General features: G+C 40.6%; 1 protein-coding gene across 4 annotated transcripts in view; it reads right to left on the reverse strand.

Moving 5' to 3' along the window:
* LOC112161460 (ankyrin-3) overlaps nt 1-20,205 on the reverse strand; it is a 118,911-nt gene that overhangs the window by 12,256 nt on the left and 86,450 nt on the right. For 3 of the 4 annotated variants that reach the window (XM_024296559.2, XM_024296557.2, XM_024296558.2), the window contains exons 33-43: nt 19,928-20,135; nt 19,593-19,689; nt 17,280-17,508; nt 17,074-17,199; nt 15,404-15,526; nt 14,887-14,913; nt 13,794-13,875; nt 5,473-12,711; nt 3,818-3,892; nt 3,219-3,350; nt 2,970-3,113 (exon numbers count right to left, since the gene is read on the reverse strand). In XM_024296559.2, the coding sequence (XP_024152327.1) occupies nt 2,970-3,113; nt 3,219-3,350; nt 3,818-3,892; nt 5,473-12,711; nt 13,794-13,875; nt 14,887-14,913; nt 15,404-15,526; nt 17,074-17,199; nt 17,280-17,508; nt 19,593-19,689; nt 19,928-20,135 (8,482 nt within the window). Of the gene's footprint in view, nt 1-2,969; nt 3,114-3,218; nt 3,351-3,817; nt 3,893-5,468; nt 12,712-13,793; nt 13,876-14,886; nt 14,914-15,403; nt 15,527-17,073; nt 17,200-17,279; nt 17,509-19,592; nt 19,690-19,927; nt 20,136-20,205 lie in introns of those variants that run through there. The other variant, XR_002921885.2, reaches the window with a different exon arrangement.

The following is a 20,205-nucleotide window of genomic DNA, read 5'->3' on the forward strand; positions in this document are numbered from 1 at the left end:
GATTTATGCGTAACTTTGGATTTATGCGTGCGTAATTCCTGATTTGTTCGTAACTATCCATTTGTTCGTAACTTCGGATTTGTTCGTAACTTTGGATTTATGCGTTCCTAAATCCCAAGTTTTGCGTAACTTTGGATTTATGCGTTCCTAAATCTTGATTTGTGCGTAACTTTGGATTTATGAGTAATTCATAGTTTGTGCATAACTTGGGGTTTGTGCGTGCGTGTTCTTGATTTGTAACTCATAAAATACATTATGTGTATAAGTACAAAAACTAGAAAATTAAAAAAAGTATTTTGTATTTTTTTTTTATTTTGTCATTTTTGTGCTTATGTACATAATGTATTATATGAGTTACAAATCAAGAATACGCACGCACAAACCCTAAGTTACGCACAAACTATGAATTACTCATAAATCCAAAGTTACGCACAAACTATGAATTACGCGCGCATAAATCGGAGTGATACTTATCTCTCTCCATACTATAGATCCTGAAGAACTCCAAAAATACTGGCTAAAAAATTACTTCATGTAAAATGAATTAAACTAATATATTAATACAAAATATTTAAAAAATGTTAAAATTCACGGAAATTTCCAGAAATTGTTAAAAAGTCGTGTGAGGCAAGACATTAAGTGGTTAAAAAAATATTAGTAAGTTCTGTAAAATACATTTATTTTGTGCCCACATGATGCAGATGAGAGATGTGACGGATGGAAGTCAAAGGGGGCGGAGCCAGGTGAAGCCAGGCGCATGCTAAATGAACAGCTCCACCTTAGAGGGATCGGTGTGGGTTCGGGGAGGAGGAGGCGGGCTAACGGCCGGAACGCGACAAACGGGGCATGGGGAAAGCGATCGGAGCGGAGGGGAAGAAGGACCGGGGCTGGAACAGCGAGATCCTGACGGGGAGACGGGGGGTGGGATTGAGAGGGGGGAGACAGGGCGTGAGGAGGAGGGCGCCAGCATAGCCACTAAAGAGTCTTTACTCGGGGAGGCTGAACAAAAGGGGATGGAAGGATCGTTTTGAGCGGTTGTTTTGGCGGGACAGGAAAAGCCGGACGAGCTGGATATGGTCGGTGAAAGTGTGGCTGGTTGTGATGGAGGAGAGCCGGGCACAGGTGTAGGAGAATTTGGGAAAAAAGTTGCTGAAAAGGGTGAAGAAGGATTAGGTGAGGAGGGGAGCGGGGAGGTGATGAGGGGTATTGGAGTGAAGGGGAAAGCGGGAAATTGACGCGGGTCAGGAGGGAGACAGTGAGGGTTGAAGGACGGGGAAGGAGACGAGCGGAGGCGAGACGGTGGGACATCAAACTGAGCCAAAGGGGCCAAATCTTTAAAGGAAAGGGAGGACTCGTAACTGGGAGAGCGGCGGGAGGATAAGGTACAGCCATTGGTGGAGGTAGGTGTGAGGGGAGTGGGGGGAGGAGTTGGCGTTGGGGTTGGAAATATAGCATTGGATGACTGAACGATGAAGGGCGCCATATTGCTTCCGGGAGTTAAGGGGATTATTACACAAACTAAGGGGCAGATAAAAGAAAAGAAGTGAAACACAACATAAGAAACATGCATGAAAAACATGATTGAGACAAAAGCACATGGAGGTGACTCTTGGTTTGTTAAGAGCTGCTATCAGCAGGGGATACTGCTAATAGGAGATGATGATGATGAGGAGGAAGAGGAGGAGGAGGCAGTCTGGTTTCACAGGGGAGGAGATTCTCTCATCTATCCAAGGAAGGCTCAGAGGAACTGGAGGAGAACTAGGAAAGCTGAACTAAATCTACAGAGAAAATCAGATTCTACAAGGATGCGCAATTTCATGTCAGATGTGACTGAAAACCATTGAAAGCAGTTTGCAGCATGCATGTAAAGAGTAGTTAAGCGGTAAAATTGGTTAAAATGGCAGACACCAATTACATAAAATATGTTTTTTAATCAGTTTACAAACCCTCCAGAATTTTGGGATCGCAAACTCTTCAATTTGTTGCAACTTTACATTTTCACCGCAACTTTGACCAATCTACCGCGACAACAGTCATGAGTAACGACGCAGTTTCGTTACGTTTACCATTCTGACTCCTCTCCGAGAGCCGTACTCATTTTTACATTTATACGCATTTTTCTTTAGAAATATATTCAGAATCTACTGTATGATTTGAATATATTCATATTAATCCGATACAGTTCAGATTCTTTAAAATTTATTAGTGAAATTATGAGATTGTTAAAAGCATACAGTTCTTCTAAAAGCAGAAGTTCTATCAAAAATGTTCAGATCATTATCATTGTATGTAGGATGTTTCAGTTTGGCCACTAGGTGGCGATCGCGCTATAGCTGTACACATTATTCCAGAAGAAGAAGAAAATATGAGCAAAAAAACTGTTTTAGACCACAAATGGTTACTTTAAAAAATATTTCCTTAAAAGAGTTTGGAAAATTCATACTTGTAAGTTTATAAAGACGTTTAATTAGTCATGAATGTATGTTCAGGTCGACTGAGCGTTAGCATTAGCCGTCCTATGGGAAATTCCATTAAACGTTAGCATCAAGCTAGCCGACTTTAGCTTTATGGGCTAAATCAATGTATATTTTTATGAATCGATTATTTATGTTGTGATATGTCACAATGAAAAGAGTTGGAATATGAAAATGCAAAGTTTATTTAATAAATAACATTTTTAGACAATTTTCGAAAAAATATATTTTAAAAACCATTGCAACTTTTCACAACTTTTCACTGCCGCGACATCAGGTGTTTTAGGCCGTAACGATCATAAATATCTGCCACGAAATCCTGGAGGGTCTGAATTTAGCGGTTAATCTATTGATTTTATTGAAAAACAATCAGAGCCAGTTGTTCAAAGCTCACATCTCACATTAGGTCTGCCACAAATCATGCAAGCACTGCAACATCAACAAAAACTGGTAGCAGGGAGAGGTAAGAGGTCAGCTAGAGAAGCTAAACTTTACCATCAGCCTGATCCCGGAAAACAGGGTTATCATCGGCAAAACATCTCGTGCCTGAAATGTTACCATAGTCAAATATTGGGCCCTCCAGTAAACTAACAATATCCATCCGATTGACTTTGGTCAGCACTGTGGTTAAGGCATCCGCTGCAAGAAGAAAGCAAAGACAGGATGTAAAATCAGTTTTGTGGTGTTGAATATTTAATTAAAAAAAAAAGGGAAATGGACATGTAGATTTATTAATAGACTTACTTGTGGCATTTTTCCCTTCTCGACCGACCCATTTCTTGAGTAACATGAAGCTCTGTGCTGTTAGAGAGTTAGGATTCTCAAGTCTTATGTGGTTGATCTCATCCACAGTAAAGTTCATCTCCCGAGCCAGCTCTAAAATATAAAAAGAAGCTTTCATGAATTGATAAAATAATTTTATTTCACTTTCTATACCATCAGTTTAAAATATTTACAAAACCGGATAAGTTTAGACATAACTTTTTTTTTTTTTTTACGTCATCCATTTTTTCTTATTTGATAAATCCAACTGTATTTGAAATTAATCATTTTTCAGTAAATTTATTGTTTTCACAATTCAAACTTAGCTTGTGGTCATGTTATGGGTAGCAGGACAGCCACATTTATGATCAGAAAAAAACGAACAAATTTAAAAGAAAGAGCTCACGGAAATAATTCTATATCAGAGTAGAAATGTGGAGATTTAGATTAGACCAAAACCCTCAAGTGATTTAAGATTTTCTTCTGTCTGAGGTGTCAATTAGTTTCACAAAGGCTTGACTCCCAGGTTAGCAAACCAGGTGAAAAAGATAATTAAAACAGCAGTGTACTGTGAATGTCACCTGTCCAGCTGAGTCCCAGGTGATCTGCAACAATAGCCATACGCAAATCAGTCCGCTCACAAGGACTTTGGGGACCTAAGCGGAGAGAAGAGAGTAAACGCATTAACACCATTTACATTTTTCATCCCTTGTATTTTAATGTAAGAGAAAAATAAAAACCCTAATATAGTTTCCATTTCTGGCCACTTGTTTTTATAGGAATTTTAAATTAATTTTTACCAAAATGCAGAAAATGATTGCAAGAGTAATTCAGCATTCCAATCAGTTAATGAACAATGCTTAAAGGGTAACCAAACACTAAATCAACTTCTGCCCCATTTTCGACAATTTAAAATTATAAACTTGTTTAATTCCTGAGATTATAGTCTAAAACCGTCTGTGTGCTGCCCCCTACTGGTTGAAACGATGTATCACCGCTTAATTTTGTGATTGGTCATTTGGTGTAAGTCCCACGTCATTTCAGAAGATTCACAACATTGTTCTGGTGCTCCACTTTAAAAGCCACGCCCATTTTTGAATCTGTAATGTCTGTCGTTAGCATGTTAGCTCATGCATGGATTGTAGGTGTTTTGCCTTTTGTAGTCAAAAATGTACAGACTTACACAACCTCTCAGTGGTCATGGAAGTTAGGCAACAGTGGTTTGGTGTGATTGACACTGAATCCAGAGATGGGATTTGCAATGAACAGTTTTATCTGGATTATTTGCTAAAGGCATTTTCCTTTATTAGCTTATTCTGCTAGCGTCTATTTACCACTCAGACACAGGTCCCCTTCGGAAAGGACTATGAACTTCCACAGAAAGTTCTGCAGAGACACTTTAATCGGTACCACTCTCCATATTGAAGACGCAAAGTGACTAAGTTAGCTTAAGCTAACCTCACTGTCAATAACAGATCCAAACTACACCTCCCCTACTCAGAACGCCCCTTTTCTTGAATTTTTTAAATTTGGGCTGAGAGTGGATTCAGCCTCCAACTTTATTGTTGTGTTACCTTTAAGCTTTTAAGATGGAATGCTCTTGCGTATTACAACAATAATTTGAATACTGCCATGATATAAGTCAGTGCAGGTATTTATCCAAGATGGCAAGAAAAGGACATTTTTTTACACGTTAAGCAATAATGGGTAACTTAAATGTTTCAACAGAGTAAGTGGTGTGTCAAGACTGTGATATGTATCTTCTAGGCAGGCAGTAACTGCATGAAAACTACACAAATGTAACAAAACTTAACAACAGACTCAATATTTCTCTAAATTCAGGGGTAGAAGTCTATGATAGACTAATGTCAACATGCAGGGACACATATAGGTGTGTGGGAAGTTTCTAGGACAGTTTTATGTAAAATTTGAGGGAATAATTGGCACAATAGGTCAGGAACCATGTTGAACAGGCATCCGGACAGGGGAGTTGTCAAACGGGCCACTGGTGGTGCCAGTGACACATCATTACTACAGACAGTACAGTACACGTTACATTAATGGTGAAAAATAAAATAAAAATAAAACAAATGACAGCTACTGTTCTGAAGACAAAATGGAAACACGCCACAGGCATTCCAGTCAATTCAGAAGACAATCACGACAAAGTCATGCAACTAAAAGTGAGCTCAAATATAGAGATATATTTTAAACATAGTGTGAAAGTTTTACAAACTAGGCTTGATCTCCGCGATGGGAGGCGTTCGAGACCCTGAGAGTCCCTGACTGCCCTCCTTCCCACCAGTCCGCCTACTCCTCCTGTTCCTCTCACTGCCGGAGGCCCTGTCCGTCGTCGCCACCTTTGCCCTTACGGACGCGGCCCCGGCCTCAGCCCTCGAACCTCTACCAGACCTGGATGAGCGGGAGGGCTGGGAGGGCTGGGAGGGCTGGGAAGGCTGGGAGGCGTCCGACAGAGAGGTGCTCCGGGAGGTGCTGTCTTCCTCCGACTGCTCTGTCTGCGTCTTTTTCTCCTCGTCTGACAGGCGGTCCACCAACTTTAGCGTCTCCCCACTAATGTCTTTAAAGTATTCAATGGTGCGCTTACAGATCTCACTAGGGTTCTCTTTTCTGTCCTGTCTACATGCTCCCTCAACTGTGACACTAGTAACTTGATTGCTGCCCTTAAATGGAAGTCTCGTTGGTAACTGAATAGCTCTTGTCTCTTTTTCCAATTTCCTCATTGGCTGTGAGGTACCCTGAACTGGAAGTGGTGAACAAGTTGTAGCAGCGGGACTATTCTTTTTTACATCCTTAATTGGGATTCTAGATCTGGGTGCTACTTTGGCAATGGCTGGCTCTCCTCTTTTTCTGACTTGAGCAGTTATTGCTTGTTTGGGTTTCTGTTTGCCAATAGCTGTCCCCTGGGTGTGAAATGACCACCCTGATGCTTTAACTGGAAGCCGTGACTTGGGTTGCTTCACCTCACTTTCTTTAACTGTTTCGTTTTTCTGCTCCTGTGCTAGTCTGCTGTGGTGAACTTCTACTTTCTCCTCTAAGTCCCTATAGCATGTTGTTTCTATCCGACTAGCTTTCTGAAGGGTGGGCTCGGATGAGGACTGTAAATTGAACACCACACTACCACATTGAATGTAGTTGGCCTGAACGCTGGAGGACTCAAGATTATTGTTGTTGTTAAAGTTTTCTAAGGGGTAATCTTTTTTGTCTTGCCGTGCCTCAGCATGACTACTGGACTTTTTCTCTGTACACTGAGCCTCCGTGCTAATGTATTCTGACACTACTTGACCCCCTGACATCTCAGCTTTACAATCAGTGACATCCCCTGAGTCTTTTTTCAGTGTTATGGAGGCAGCAATGCCCATCTTAATAGGAGTGCGTAATTTGGGATCAACCTTAGAGGCTGTGATTGTGCAAGAAGAAGCAGTCTCTGCTATGGCTTCACAGGCAGGAACATCAGTACCTGCATAGTCACTACCAGGTTGTATAGGACTGCATTTTGCTGTAGCTTCTGCTGTTGGTGTAGTGCTGCTGTCTAAGTTAGTATCTACAACCTGAATCTTCCCATCTACTGTGCATCTCTCCCCTGTTCTTGATTGAGAGGAAAGTACCCCCAGGATCTTGCCCCCTCGCCCCTTTTCCCCTGTTTTAGGGTCAGAGGAATGCTCACCAATCTGGAAAAACTGAAGCCTCTCTTCAACAAAGTCCCGCTTGCTCATGTCAATAGCACCACTGCGGGTCATCTCAAACATCTTTCCTTCGTGGAAAGGGAAGGGGTTAGGCTCACTAGTTGGTGTGCTCTCATCGGTTGGAGTTCGAGCAGGGGTTGTATCGGGTGTTGTTGCCTGTGATTTATCCTCCACCGATAAACTGAAGGGCTTTGGGTCCTCGTCTTTTGCTTTTGACTCAAAAACCCCCTCATTGTCAACCCCTTTTGTGGACCAGGGATCAAAGTCCAGTCCCTTGGTGGCAACCGTTTTAAAGGTTGAATTAAGTTCCTCTTCAAGCTGGTAGCCAAAATAGTTCTCTGCAAATCCTTGTCTATCTGGATGTCTTCCTTCAAGTGTATAATCTTTTTCAGCCCCATCGCTATTCTTGGAAGATTTACTGCTTTTTCCATTGTCCCCACCATCTTCACCTTTCTCCTCCTCTATCACTTCTAGCTTAGACTGACCGAATGAGCGGTCAGTCATTTTTCCATCATTGGACAGACTTGAAGTTTTTGGGTCCTCACTCAGTCCATCATCCTCATCTTGAAGATCATAGCCATCTAAAGAGTCTATTTCAGTTGCATCTGTGTCATGGGAGAATTCTGCTGTAGTTGCTATGGAACAGTCAGTGATTGATTGATCATTGCCGTTTGGTTCCAAGTCAGCATCATCCCCCTTCAAAACACCATTGACTCCAGAGTCATTGTTTCCATTTTTCTCAGATTTTTTATGTTTTGAGCGTTTCTCTCCTCCTTCTTCTTTTATTTTGAATGTATATTTCTTGACAGGAATGGGATGAAAGACTGATTCATCATCACTAGAGTCGCTGTTATCTGCTCCTGGGGGGATAGGAGATGGTGGCTGCACCCTAATGACTGGTTCAGATAAGAGGTGCCTATCATGCTCCTCTTGGAGATTTACCTCCATCATTTCAGTCTCTGCTTCTGAGGAACCCTGGGAGCCCTTTTTCTTAGGGTCAGACTGCTCTGCCTCTAAGGGGGGAGGTGGTGGAAACTCTATATAAGCAACTCTTTTTTCTCCTGACTTCCTTCTCTCTCCATCTTGATTTTTACTTCGAATTTCCGGAGAAGATGGCTTGGATTTTTCTTTAGAGGGCTCCTTGTAGATGAAGGTCTTCCCCTCTTCTTCTTCAGACTCCTCTGGAATGGGGCTTGGCATGCCAGTCATGAAACCTATCACAGAGTCTGGGGCTCTGGAGGTTAGACTCATTTCCTCCGAACTTGGAGTCTCAGGAGTAACAGGGCTTCGGCCAGAGCTGTCCATGAAAGTCACTTGTTCCAGAGTGTCATCTTCTGGACTTCCTTGAGGAGATGGAGACTGCTTTTGTTTGACAGTGTAAAATGCACCCCTAGTCTCATGGACTGTCCTACTCTCGTGGCTTACTATCTTTTTATATGTTCCTAGCTGCCCCGAGGCCTCCTCTTTTTCATACTGCTTTCCCACTTGAATGCTGACATACACAGGCAACGGTTTAATATCTTTGAAACCTTCAGTTATGACCACAGGTGTTACTTGACCCAAATACTCTACCTGGTCATCATCCACACCATTACACAACACATTAGACTGGCTTGTGTCTGGCGTAGATTTTCCGACTGATAAACCTCGAGTAGACTTATTGGATTCGGAGCTACTTTTGGACTGATTTCTAGCTGAAATAGCTGTGCGAGACCCAGATCTTTCGTGAGATTCATCTAACATTAAATACGGAGAGGATTTCTGTTTTTCTGGGAAATTAGACGACTTTTTTACAGGAATTTGTGATTCCGAGTTTTTTTTTAGACTACTGTTGCAATTTGGACCTTCTCTGACCACATATTCTGTGTAGATTACTTTCTTAGCTGCTTCCTGTCTTTGCAAATCACTTCTATTGGAATCATTTGGCGAATCATGGATTGAAGAATGGGATAATTTGGGAGATTGAGGGTTATGATGCCCATACCTTTGGCCATCCCTAGTTTTGTACAAGTTTTCTTCCTGATTTTTCTCTTTTTCACTGGTTTCATGTTTGGGAGAAAATGTATTTGATTCATTGCCAATGCCCTTTCTCTGAGTTACTGGACTATCTGGAGTTTTTGAAACACTACCACCACCAAACATCTGATACACAGGTAGTTTAGTTTCCTGGAGTTTCCTAACTGGAAGGTTGGAATTTTGGCCACCCTGAGGACCCCTCTGTTGTCTTTGAGCCTCTTGCTCAAACTTCAGTCGCACTGCACTGACTTTGGATGATGACATTTGAGAAGGTTTAGGGTTATCACCAGCACTTCTCTGTGATGTATCCGCTCTTTGTTTTTGGGAATCTGCATCAGAAAACTGTAGCAATGCTCTACGTTCTGGGCTACTAGGTAAACTGGCACATTTTCTGTCACTTGAGGCAAACCTGTCTCGAAGTCTTTCTCTGTTCCATTCTTCCCCACTACATCCAGTCCTATATGGTGACCTCTCTGGGCTACTTTGTGTTGAACTGGGCCCTGATCGCGATTCCCTGAAGTCTGGCCTGCGAGATTTTTTTTCTGGAGATGACAGTTCGTCATTGAGTTGTTCTGTTTTATCCCTAAAGAACTGAGATACTTCACTCAGTTTCTCTTCTGCCTCTTTAACAGTCCTGTCAACTCTGTCCTCATACATTATTTGCCCTCCTTCGTTATTTTGAGTGTCATCGGACACACGCATCCAAACAGAATGCTTTGGACTACCAGGCTCAGATGAATACTGCAGAAGTGTCAATTTGTCAAAGTTATCATCAACATTGGCCAAGCGACCAGACTGGTCATAGGCATTTCTTGATGACCTAAAAACATACTCTGTTCTTGGTGCAGCCGACCTACCTTCACTATAACTGCTTCTGTCTGGTGAATGAAAGCGAGACCGATCTCTCAAATACTCTTCTGTGTCAGAATAGGAACGGTCAAGTTTCTCAGAAAGTAGCATTTTCTCAGCAAAATTGTAAGATTCTCCTCTAAGTTCTGATAATTCATCCTCGTTGAACTCTACAGATTGCTGGCTAAGAAGCTTTAATGTTTTGTAGGAATCATCTGCTATGAGTTGTGCTGAACTAGGGCGACTGTCTTCCTCCTGTGACATGGGTGTATTTACTCTGGAGGAGTCAAGAAAAACTGAGGGTGATTCTTCAGGCTCTTCGTCATCTTGCCTACTCCCTGGATAGAAAAACATTTCTTTTTCAGTGTGGTTTTTAGTTTCTCTGATAATAACTTCTGTTGGTTCTGTTTTATTGCCCTTTTCAATATGAACCTCAATTATACGTTCAACTTTTGGTTTGGAGTTGACATCCTCAAGAACTCTTTGTGAAATTTCCTCGTTGCTAGACCTGTGTTCAAATAGTCCAGCTAGCTCCCTGGAGGGGTCTTTGCCTGACTGAAAAGCCTTCATTATGTCATGAACAGACATAGTTTCTTCACATCTCTCTGATGCTGCCTCCTTTCCAGGTGGTTTGTGGTATACCATTCTGGTGGTGGTGGTGATGTGAGTTTCCTCTTTTACTCTCATTCCTTTTGGATCTTCATCTGGGCTGACCTTTACTGAACTGCATTTATTTTGGTCTCCAGCTGATGTAAATTGAGTCTGACTTTTAGAACCAGAATCAATATACTTGACAGAATGTGTGTCCTCCATGGCGGGCTGAGTTTTATCCTCTGGCTCATAGCTCCTGATGACATGGACAACCTCTGTCCTAGTTTCAGTGATCACTGGAGGAGCTGGCATATCTTGAAAAAGTGCCTTAGGGCCCATACCTTCTGCGCTTTGAGGAGCAGAAGGTGTCCTCTCACTCCTCGTCTCAAACCCACTGTCTGATAGGGGGCTTTTATCTTGTTCATGTGAGATATCATCAGGGGACTCCAGAACAGTGTCTGACCCAAAAAGTGCATCTGCTACTTTGCTGATTTCTCTGTCTGAAGGTGAAGACCGCATGTTTGTTGGAGGCATTTTCAGCTTATGTTCTTGAACTGCTATAGTGGGCTTTAAGACTCTTTTATGCTTCTCTTTTCCCTCCCCTTCTCTTCTGTCCTCATCAGTTTTATGCTTTCCTTCCGGCACTTTAGAGAATGTGCTGCTTCCTACTTCATTGACAAGGTAGTCCACTACTTTGGAGAGGCTGAAATCTGGTGAGGATTTTGTTCCAGTTTGGTGAACTACTGTCTCATATCTTGGTGGGTAGCTCCAGTTGCTTGGTGGCTGTTCAACTTGTATTTTTGAGAAGTGAATGTCATCTAATGAACCCCTTGATGGGGAAACTCTACCATCCTTCCCGACATCTTTAGTGAGGATTTCACTCACTTTTACTAAATCCTGTTTGACTTTCTCCACAATCCGATATGGTTCCTCGTCCTCTAGCTTACCCTCTTTGGGAGAATCAGACCGAAATCCTTTACTAGATGAAGAATTTGGATCTGTCTGTAAAATGGCGGACATTCTTATCAAATCCTCTTTCATTTCAGCAACATCCTTCAGAATCTCTTGGCTAGATGAGAGGGGTGACATATTCTTAGATTTAATACCGGCGGGTAAATGAGGAGCTTTGATGGGAGAAAGAGTTCTTGCAAAAGACGACTGAGCATTCACCTCAGACGGCACAGATTTCCTTGGGGAAAGTAGAGCAGCGGCTGATGAGGACACCTCTGGCAACTTTTTAAATTGTGACTCTGGCAGCACACTTATGACTGAATACACAGGAACAGTCATTGTGCTGGACGTTACAGCAGTGGTGGCATTAGGGGCAGATCTCAAAGGGGTATAAAGGGAACCGGAAGCTGATGACCTAATGGACTGATATGAGGAGGACGCAGAAGAGGACATAGACTTCAGGGTGCCATACCCTGCAGAACAAGAATTTAATGTTTTTTCAACCTCATCAAAGGCTGCGTTGACGCTTGTAGTTGCTGCATTGGTGGTTGCTTGTATTCTCTCCTGTAGACTGCTGGTGAGAAGAGGTGTTGGGGATGAAGACCGGTACTGTGTTGGTGACAAAGTTCCATTAATGAGCCCTGCAGCACTTGGGGGGTTATTGGATTTGAGGGGTGATGAAAGAGAAGAGAAAAGGTTTCTTGCGTTACCAGTGGCCTCTGAGGCAAAGGAGCGAACAGAGGAGAGACCGGGAACAGTTTTAATGGGTGAGGAGGAAGATGCTGTGCCACTAGAGCTTCCCAATACATTCTTGTAGGGCAATGGAGAGCTGAACATATTTAGGGAAGATTTGGGAGAGGTTGGTGGGGTCAGGCCAATGGATATTCTGTCAAGAACAGTGCTTCCTCCTCCAGAGGTAGTTATGGGGGAGATTCTAGCTGACAATGCTGCCAATCCTTTCATGGATACAGGATCTGGGGCACTCCTCCCTGGCGAGGCCAGGGGACTGGGGGTGACCTGAACAGGGTACTGGGACTGTTGGACTACAGTTTTAATAGGAGAAGAGATGGTTCTATATGATCGGATGGGGGACGCTGTGTCGCTAACTGACTTTACAGAAGAGGCAGGTGATCCAGGGATGTTGCTCTTGATGGGGGAGGCAGAGTTGATGGACCAGACAGACTTCAGTGGAGAGGCAGAAGGCGTGTTGGATGACGAACTGGAGAGGGAGCCAAATCCAGACTTGGTTTGGCCAGGGATGGCGACAGGAACAGGCGACCACGCCTGATAAGATCTCGTTGAAAAGACAGGTTTGTGAGGGTAGCTAGAAGGCTGTGTTCTCGGCGAGCTTCGATCAGTAGTTTCTTCAACAATAATTCAAATCAAAACAATAAGGAATTAAACATAAAATGAACATAAAAAAAATCAAATAAAATGTAAGAAACAGAAAGAGAAGTTTGTGTCAGTCAGAATTGGTATTATTCACAGCAGAAAGGCAAATATTTAAACATATCATGTAAGAAATACTCATTTTGCAGAGTGATGATGGCTAAATGACAAAATAACTCGATAGAAAATGGAGTGTGTATGGAAACAAAATGTATGTCAAATGGTATTGGTGACAACATAAAAGTAACTCATAACTGAAACAAAAATATAAGTGGATTCCATTGATTTTGGTTGTATTCAATAATCATTGCCTCCAAGCAACGGTATCCTGAACTACACAATTAAAAAAGTTTTTAGTTTTTAAATTGGTACTTTTCCCAATGCCAGATGACCCCTAGTTCAAACTAAAATTGAAAAATGTTTCGTTTTTTCATAACTTAATTACATGAGGTTGCACTTTACATGGCTGTGCAGCATGCCCTGCAATATACAGTTTCTTACTCATTTTTAAGAAGATTTAAGGTCTATCTGTCTTCATCAAGGGGAAACTGCAGGCACATGAAGTAAAGTGCAACCCGTCAGACAATATTAACACATAGTTATAAAGCCAATAAAAAAGTGCAAACAATTCGGAATGTTTATTAAACCCGACTGAAAACACTGTTCTGATAAATAAGCAGACAGACATGAATTTGGGGGGCCTCTACGGTAACAAGAGAGCACTTGAGACAGGGAGACAGTTTTCGACATGGGGTAGGTAAGCGAAGCAAAACACACAGGAAACCATGCAAATGTTTGATGAGGTTTGGTGGTCAGAACAAATAACAGGAAACCATGTTTTTATCGAGGACATATGATGTATGGGAAATAAATATGTGCACTGTGACTGAGCCACAAGTGGATTAGACTTCCACCCTCCCCGTGGCTCTACACAGGTTGAAAATTCATGGATGTATGTATGGATTGATGGATATAGCTCGGTTTTAGGCATTATAGTGAGAAAAATAACAACAATATACGTCAAAATAATAGAACTGAAGTAAAAGTGGACACTCACTCGCTGCTGGGTCGGTCAAATAGCTGTAGCGCTTACGTAAAGCTAAGGAGGCAAAGGTATGACGTCGTTCTGGCTTTTCAGTCTGAAAAAAAAACAACAAAAAAAAAGAAAATATGCTTTAACATAAAAATAAAAAAAATAATGTAGCTTGAAAATATTTAAATTAAATAATGTTAATTTTTTTAAAATTAATGGTAACTCCTGTAGAACACAGGAATACTTTTTTAGTGAATTTGTACATGCTGTTAGTAACAACACAAGAGGGCGCTGAAGATGAAGAACAAACTCTTCACTTGCTTCATGTGTCAAAGAATGAGTAAAGTTGAGCTTCCACTTAGGTCTAGTACGTCAAATAAATCCCCTTTTATCTGGAAGACACATTCCTCAGCTCATCATCAGATGTGGTGTCATGGTAACCTGATTAAATTACTCTAACAGAGTTTAAACTTTGGTTTGTAGCGAGACTCCAGTAGAAACAAAGTGATTGTCTAACCTTGAAGCAATATATGGTCATTTTCATCCTAGAGTTTAGCAATTTGGTGTTCAGCTACAAAATGCGTTGACAAATAATTGTAATACATTTGGTCTTTATTTTTTATTTGCATTTTACAGATCAATTACATTAAAAAAATAGTTTAGGCATGCAGTAGGAATTGTCACAAATCTTAAAGACAAAATTGAAAACCACCCTAATAACAGAAAAGAGTGGGAAGAAGTAGTTTTTTTTTGCTGAAAAAGACTCCTATGAGTTAGTAGCTAAGATGAAAATGTATGGGAAAGAAGAGTGATGAAAAAAAGCTGGGATGTGGCACAGCATCTGGCTACTTTGGACTTAGAACGGGGACAACAGTAAATAATTATTTGCTGTATGAAACAAAAGCCACTCATGCACTGTAGGGGTCATTTCAGCGATGCCCTAGTTGTGTTAAAGCAACGCAGTCAGCTACATTTCACTGACTCGTGTTCTGCACAGAGACAAAACATTTGCAGCGCACATATTTCTTCCAGCATTTGCAAACTAAGCAAAAAAAAAAAAAAAAAAAACATCGACAGAGAAGAAGCAGTTCCATGTGATGATGAAGAATCTGTTTACCTCATCATCAGGATCAGACTCCATATCCTGTGGTATTCCAAGATGCATTGCAGGAGAGGGGGGAGAGATGACACAATGGAGAGCAGGGGCGTTATAGTGAGCAAGGGCGGGAAATAAAACTCAGGGGATGAGAATGAAGCAGCAAAAACAACAAAAGGCATCAGAAAAAGTCTGTGGCATTAATCGAAAAATCAAACAAGCAAAACAACAAAAGCAGAAGCAAAAAAGGCAGTTTCTTGTGATCAATCAACACCACAACAAACATTAAAACAAATTTTTTTTTTCCCATCACTTTCAGTGAGCCATGCAACCAAAAAGGCGCAGTGTGCACATGTGGCACACTCGTATTGTGTTGGGTCTCATGGCAGAGGCTTTAATTTTAATTTAAAAATACCCAAGCCGACCGATTGACCTCTAATGACCTGAGTCAGGACATCATTGCTCTTGGTATGGCAACCTTATTTACATGTAGATGATATGACATGTTCCAAACTGATGGAAACTCTACGCGTCCTACCTTCTTGTGGGTTGGCAGTGTGATATTCAAATTGCATATGGCAGTCTGTGGAAGGCCTTTAGAGGTTTTGGGCTCGCTCAGGAAGGAAAGGCGGCCACACGGCTCCTGGCCCACATCTCTAACCTGTTGAGAGTGGCAAAACAGTTGAAACTGTGCACAAGACAATTGATATTTAAGTAAAAAATGCAAATGGAACTTTTATTTTTAGCAACAACTGCAAAATCAAGCAGATAAAAAGCATATCTATAACTGCAAAAAGTAAGGCTAGTGGTAAAATGTACGGATCACTAGCAACGGTTCAGCACGCACAAGTACCGCGGACCTCTACCATCCCCCGTTTTCTTACCACCATCCCCCGTTGTCCCACTACCATCCCTCGTTGTCCGTTCACAGGGACAACGGGGGATGGTGGAGGTCCCCCGTTTGCGTCAAATTCACGTACACCTTCTTTGCTTTAACAATAGTCAAAGTTGCTGCTTTACGTTTGTCCCAAAGTGTGTTAACCTAAAACTTGTGGAAGGAGCTTTCGTCAAAAACTTTGTTTTGTTTTTTTCCTTAGTTGGAAAAAACAACATAGTAGCCTAATTACTTATTATTACACATTAATTCACAAAAAAATGGTTTATTCAATTTTATGCAGACTATTTTACATCTGACATTGAAGCAATCCCAAAAGTAACCTTAGAGTGGGCTATGGAAGAAAAATTAAATATAAATGTGCAAATCAATGAAAAAATAAACTAAATTGAACTTAAAAACATTTGTGAACATAATAACTCAAAGATAACTCCCTTTCTCTCCCGAAACTTGGCATGGTTTGGCCTTTATCATGTTTATTTCTTGATCTCTTGTCTTACCAGTCTTTCTTTTCCTTTGCTTACCCTAGTGGCGGAATTGTGCATTGCAGTCATTTCTTTAAAGAATCATAACTTGTCACAGGAATCGGCCAGAAACTTTCTTTTTTTTCCTCCAACATCCTTATTTTTTTTTCTCTTCATGACTAAACCCGATTAAACCATTTGGCGGGCTCACAGGTCAATGTTTGACACTCCTGGTCTATAGGGACATGCGGTCATGAGACGGCAGTATGGCAAGCAAAAGGTATCAAAAATACCAGTGCCTCACCTGTACTGTTTTCTTTCAGACAATAATTACTATTTGAAATATTTAAATGTTCCCACAGTTAGTTTCAATAAAAAAATTAATACAAAAAAAAAATAACTATGAGTTTAATTTTAACCATTTTTATTTAAGATTTAATTTGGACGGGGTAGGATGTTGCATTTTAGGGGGTACTCTAGTATTTTCAAAACAATTTTCACTCAGTTTTTGGTAGATTTGGTCTTGAAACGTGTAAATATATTCATGAACTACAAGTTTTAGCATTTTGTTTGGGTTTAAACAAAGTTCAAAGCTGTTTTGCTTTAATGAATACTTTTTTAATGTTTTGATGTGTGAGTATTTATGCTTTGAAGTACTTTATATATGTTTGATCAAATATATGCTTTGAAGCTTTTCAAAACATTAATTTAACACTTTTATCTTGTCTTTTTTTCCTTTTTACTGATCCGAACCTTGACCCTAAAACCTTGACAGGATTTGAACAGTGAGATTTGTGATCCGTTACACCCCTAAGTAAGGTTAAAATGTAAAAAAATAAAGTACTCTACCTTTACGTTGAAGGGAAGTCTGTTTTCCTTGAATGAGTAAAAGTTAAAAACCAGCTGCTGTCCACTTTTGATGAGAGGTGACAGGTTGCCATAACAATCCACAAAGATAGGCTTCCCCTCCAGAACCTAAAAGTATCATTTGATCAAGAATGAATTATCACGGTATGAACCTTTTTTTATTGCACAAAAACACTAAAAGTATTCACCTCAATGTCTTTGCTTCGAGCCACTTCCTCAAAGTTCTCCTGCTGCTCCAGAGTTTTGTCCACCTTATCATCCGTCATGCAGAAGCAGCGCAGCCGTGCCTCGACGGCGTCGTTCATCTTGGCGAACACCACAAACTTGGCCAGGTATGGCACGCAGATCAGCTCCCGGTATAACTGAGACGCTAGACTCACCGTCTCAGGAATCTGGTGACAGTCTGCGAGCCAGAACCTGAGAAGAAAACATCCAAGCGGAGGATAAAATAAACACAAATGCTAAGCAATAAAAAATGTTTTATTGTGCTAACATCAACCATCAGAAGCTATTTTGTCAAAAGGGCGCTGGCAGACAAATGAAAGTATTTTAATTGCTGAGAACTTCACGGAGCTTTTCTAATGTCAAGCGGCACACTCGCCACATGATTTAAATCTAAGTTCATGACTTTGTGTACTAAAACCAATCAGCTGCTAAACTGTAGTTAGTTTAGCAGGAGGCCACAACAATCTACATTCATTAGCAGGCCTATCAGCCTTCACATAAAAAAACTCTTCTTTATTCTTCAAAAAAAAATGAAATATTTTAGGTCAAATTAATAAAGAAGGCATTAAATTGCATGCATTTTAACATTTATGAGTAAAGTTTTTTTAAAATGATCTACTAACTTCTTATTATATCTTGGTAGCATGCTGAAAGATTTTGAAAGACATGTAATATTACAAATGAAATAACTTTAATGAAAAAATGTGTTATATAGCCTATAATAACCTTGTCATAAGTATTATTTTAAGAGTAAAAATTTGCTTGATAAAAATGCAAAAAAATCACTAAATTAATTTAAAAAAATAATAAAACAGGAAAATCTATTTACTTAAGTTTTTTATTTAAAAAATTAAGATTTAAATTCAAAAATATATTTACTTTGAGTTAAAATATCATTAAAATTGTTTATATGCATTTTATTCGATGAATATTTTTCTAACTTTTGCACATTTTTATTTTATTAACTTTGATGTCACTGTGGCTAAAGAAAATTTCAATTAATATGAATTATTTAGATTTGCATTTTTTAAAAACATGTTTCAAAAAAGTGCCACACAATGTGTTCAGTCATGTGAAGGAAATACTTTAAAGTCTCACTCAAACTATATATTTTTTCTATTTTAAAATTGTTCCCAGTGATGTTTTAATTATGATGATGTAGTTTTTAAAAATCAAAAAGTCTATCGTTTTTTAAGACATATTTTCTGCAGAGCGGCGGGACCTCACTAGCAATTCGGCCCTTAATTGTGGGCCGGACTGTTGGCAAGGAAGTTAGCCCCCATTAATTTCCCATCATCCCTTTGTTTACACTCTCCCTCTACCTTATAGCACCTCACAAGCTAACATTAGCTTAGCAAAAAAAGTGGTTGTGTCCGAATTCCCCCTCAACTACTAAAAAACGATAAAGTGCGGGACTATATAGTGAGCTGAATTTTATAGGTAATTCGGACACAATGCTCATTACTTTTCTTTCGTTTTTCTAAACACCAGATATAATGTCACCGTTTTCACGAAGTGAAAATCGAATAAATACGAACATTTTTTTATGACTCCATTGTGTTCTGATGGTAAAAATGTGGATGGTTTATTCAAATATTACATTTAAACTCGGTTTTTTTTGTTCAGAATCATCCGACCGCAATGGATTGTGATTTATATCCTATTGCTAATCTAGTGAGCATCGATGGACGCTAGTTTTTCGCAAAGACTTCTGGGAAATTTCGAGTGCACTGGATTTTGGAATTAGTGAATTCGGACACAACTAGAAAATGGCGGACGCACTATATAGTGCCTTATATAGTGATGGGGGAGGGGTTCGGACACAACCAGTGAGTGACACTCCTCATCTGCATCATAAAGTACGCTGCTTTACTGAATTTAAAAAAAATTCTTGATGTTGAGAAATACTCCAATGTTCTTCAATAAATGTCCTAAAAAGCATGATCAGAAGTGTTTTTGAAGAGTATGGATCGGTAACGGACATTCTTTGGCTGTGGGGGATGGGTGGTGGGTCGAGGACGGGGGAGGTCTCAGATTTCGCATTTTCGCAGATAGTTTCGGTCCATACTCCCCCCGCCCCCAAATAAGAGGGTGGATTAGTGTTTTTGAACAAAGAAATCCTCAAAAACATAGTTTTATTCTTAAATTATCTTATATATGTCCTCCATAAATGCTACAAGATTGTGTTAAATAGACCAAAAAACACAATTTTCATTGGAGTGAGTCTTTAAAGCTTCTTGGGTTTAATGAAAAAAGTGTGTTTGTGCTTTTCTCACCTGGCCGACACATTTGTGGTGAAGGAGACACAGTCCGTGACAAAGGACAGCGGCGTGGTTCCTGTGATGTCCTCCCACTGCGCAGGAGACGTCCCTCCTGTATGAAACGAGGCCAAAAGATGAGCTCACTCCCTGGCTGAGTGTCCATTTCTTTTCCAATTGAACTTTTTTTTTTTAATAATCACTAAAATCCAGTGGTCACTCAAGTATAAAGTGTCAAAAACAAGAGCAATAAATCCAAGAATAGAATCTGATCCCCCTGAGATCAGCAGATCAGCTAGGATGGTGAAGTGCTGCAGTATTGTCATGCTCTAGTAATCTGTAGGTTTGCTTGCCTGTGATGCTGCAGAGCAGACGGAGGCAGGGGGCGGCGTCGCCCCGGTGGCCGCTGGGATGGCCCTCCGCCGATCGAGGCGGAACGGGGATCGTCATGGTGATGGGCTTGTGGAACTTTCTCCTCCTGGGCTCGACGGTGACGATGGGGCTGAAGGTGGCTCTGTTTCCCAGGACCGCCCTGACCAGGTCGTCTGGCACAGGCTGAGCCTAAGGAAAAGACAAACATGCCAACAAAACTGGTCGTGTTTGAACAAATCGTTCAGGTGAAAGCATCCAC

The sequence above is a fragment of the Oryzias melastigma genome, linkage group LG15 (assembly GCF_002922805.2).
Source record: "Oryzias melastigma strain HK-1 linkage group LG15, ASM292280v2, whole genome shotgun sequence".
Lineage (NCBI taxonomy): Eukaryota > Metazoa > Chordata > Actinopteri > Beloniformes > Adrianichthyidae > Oryzias > Oryzias melastigma.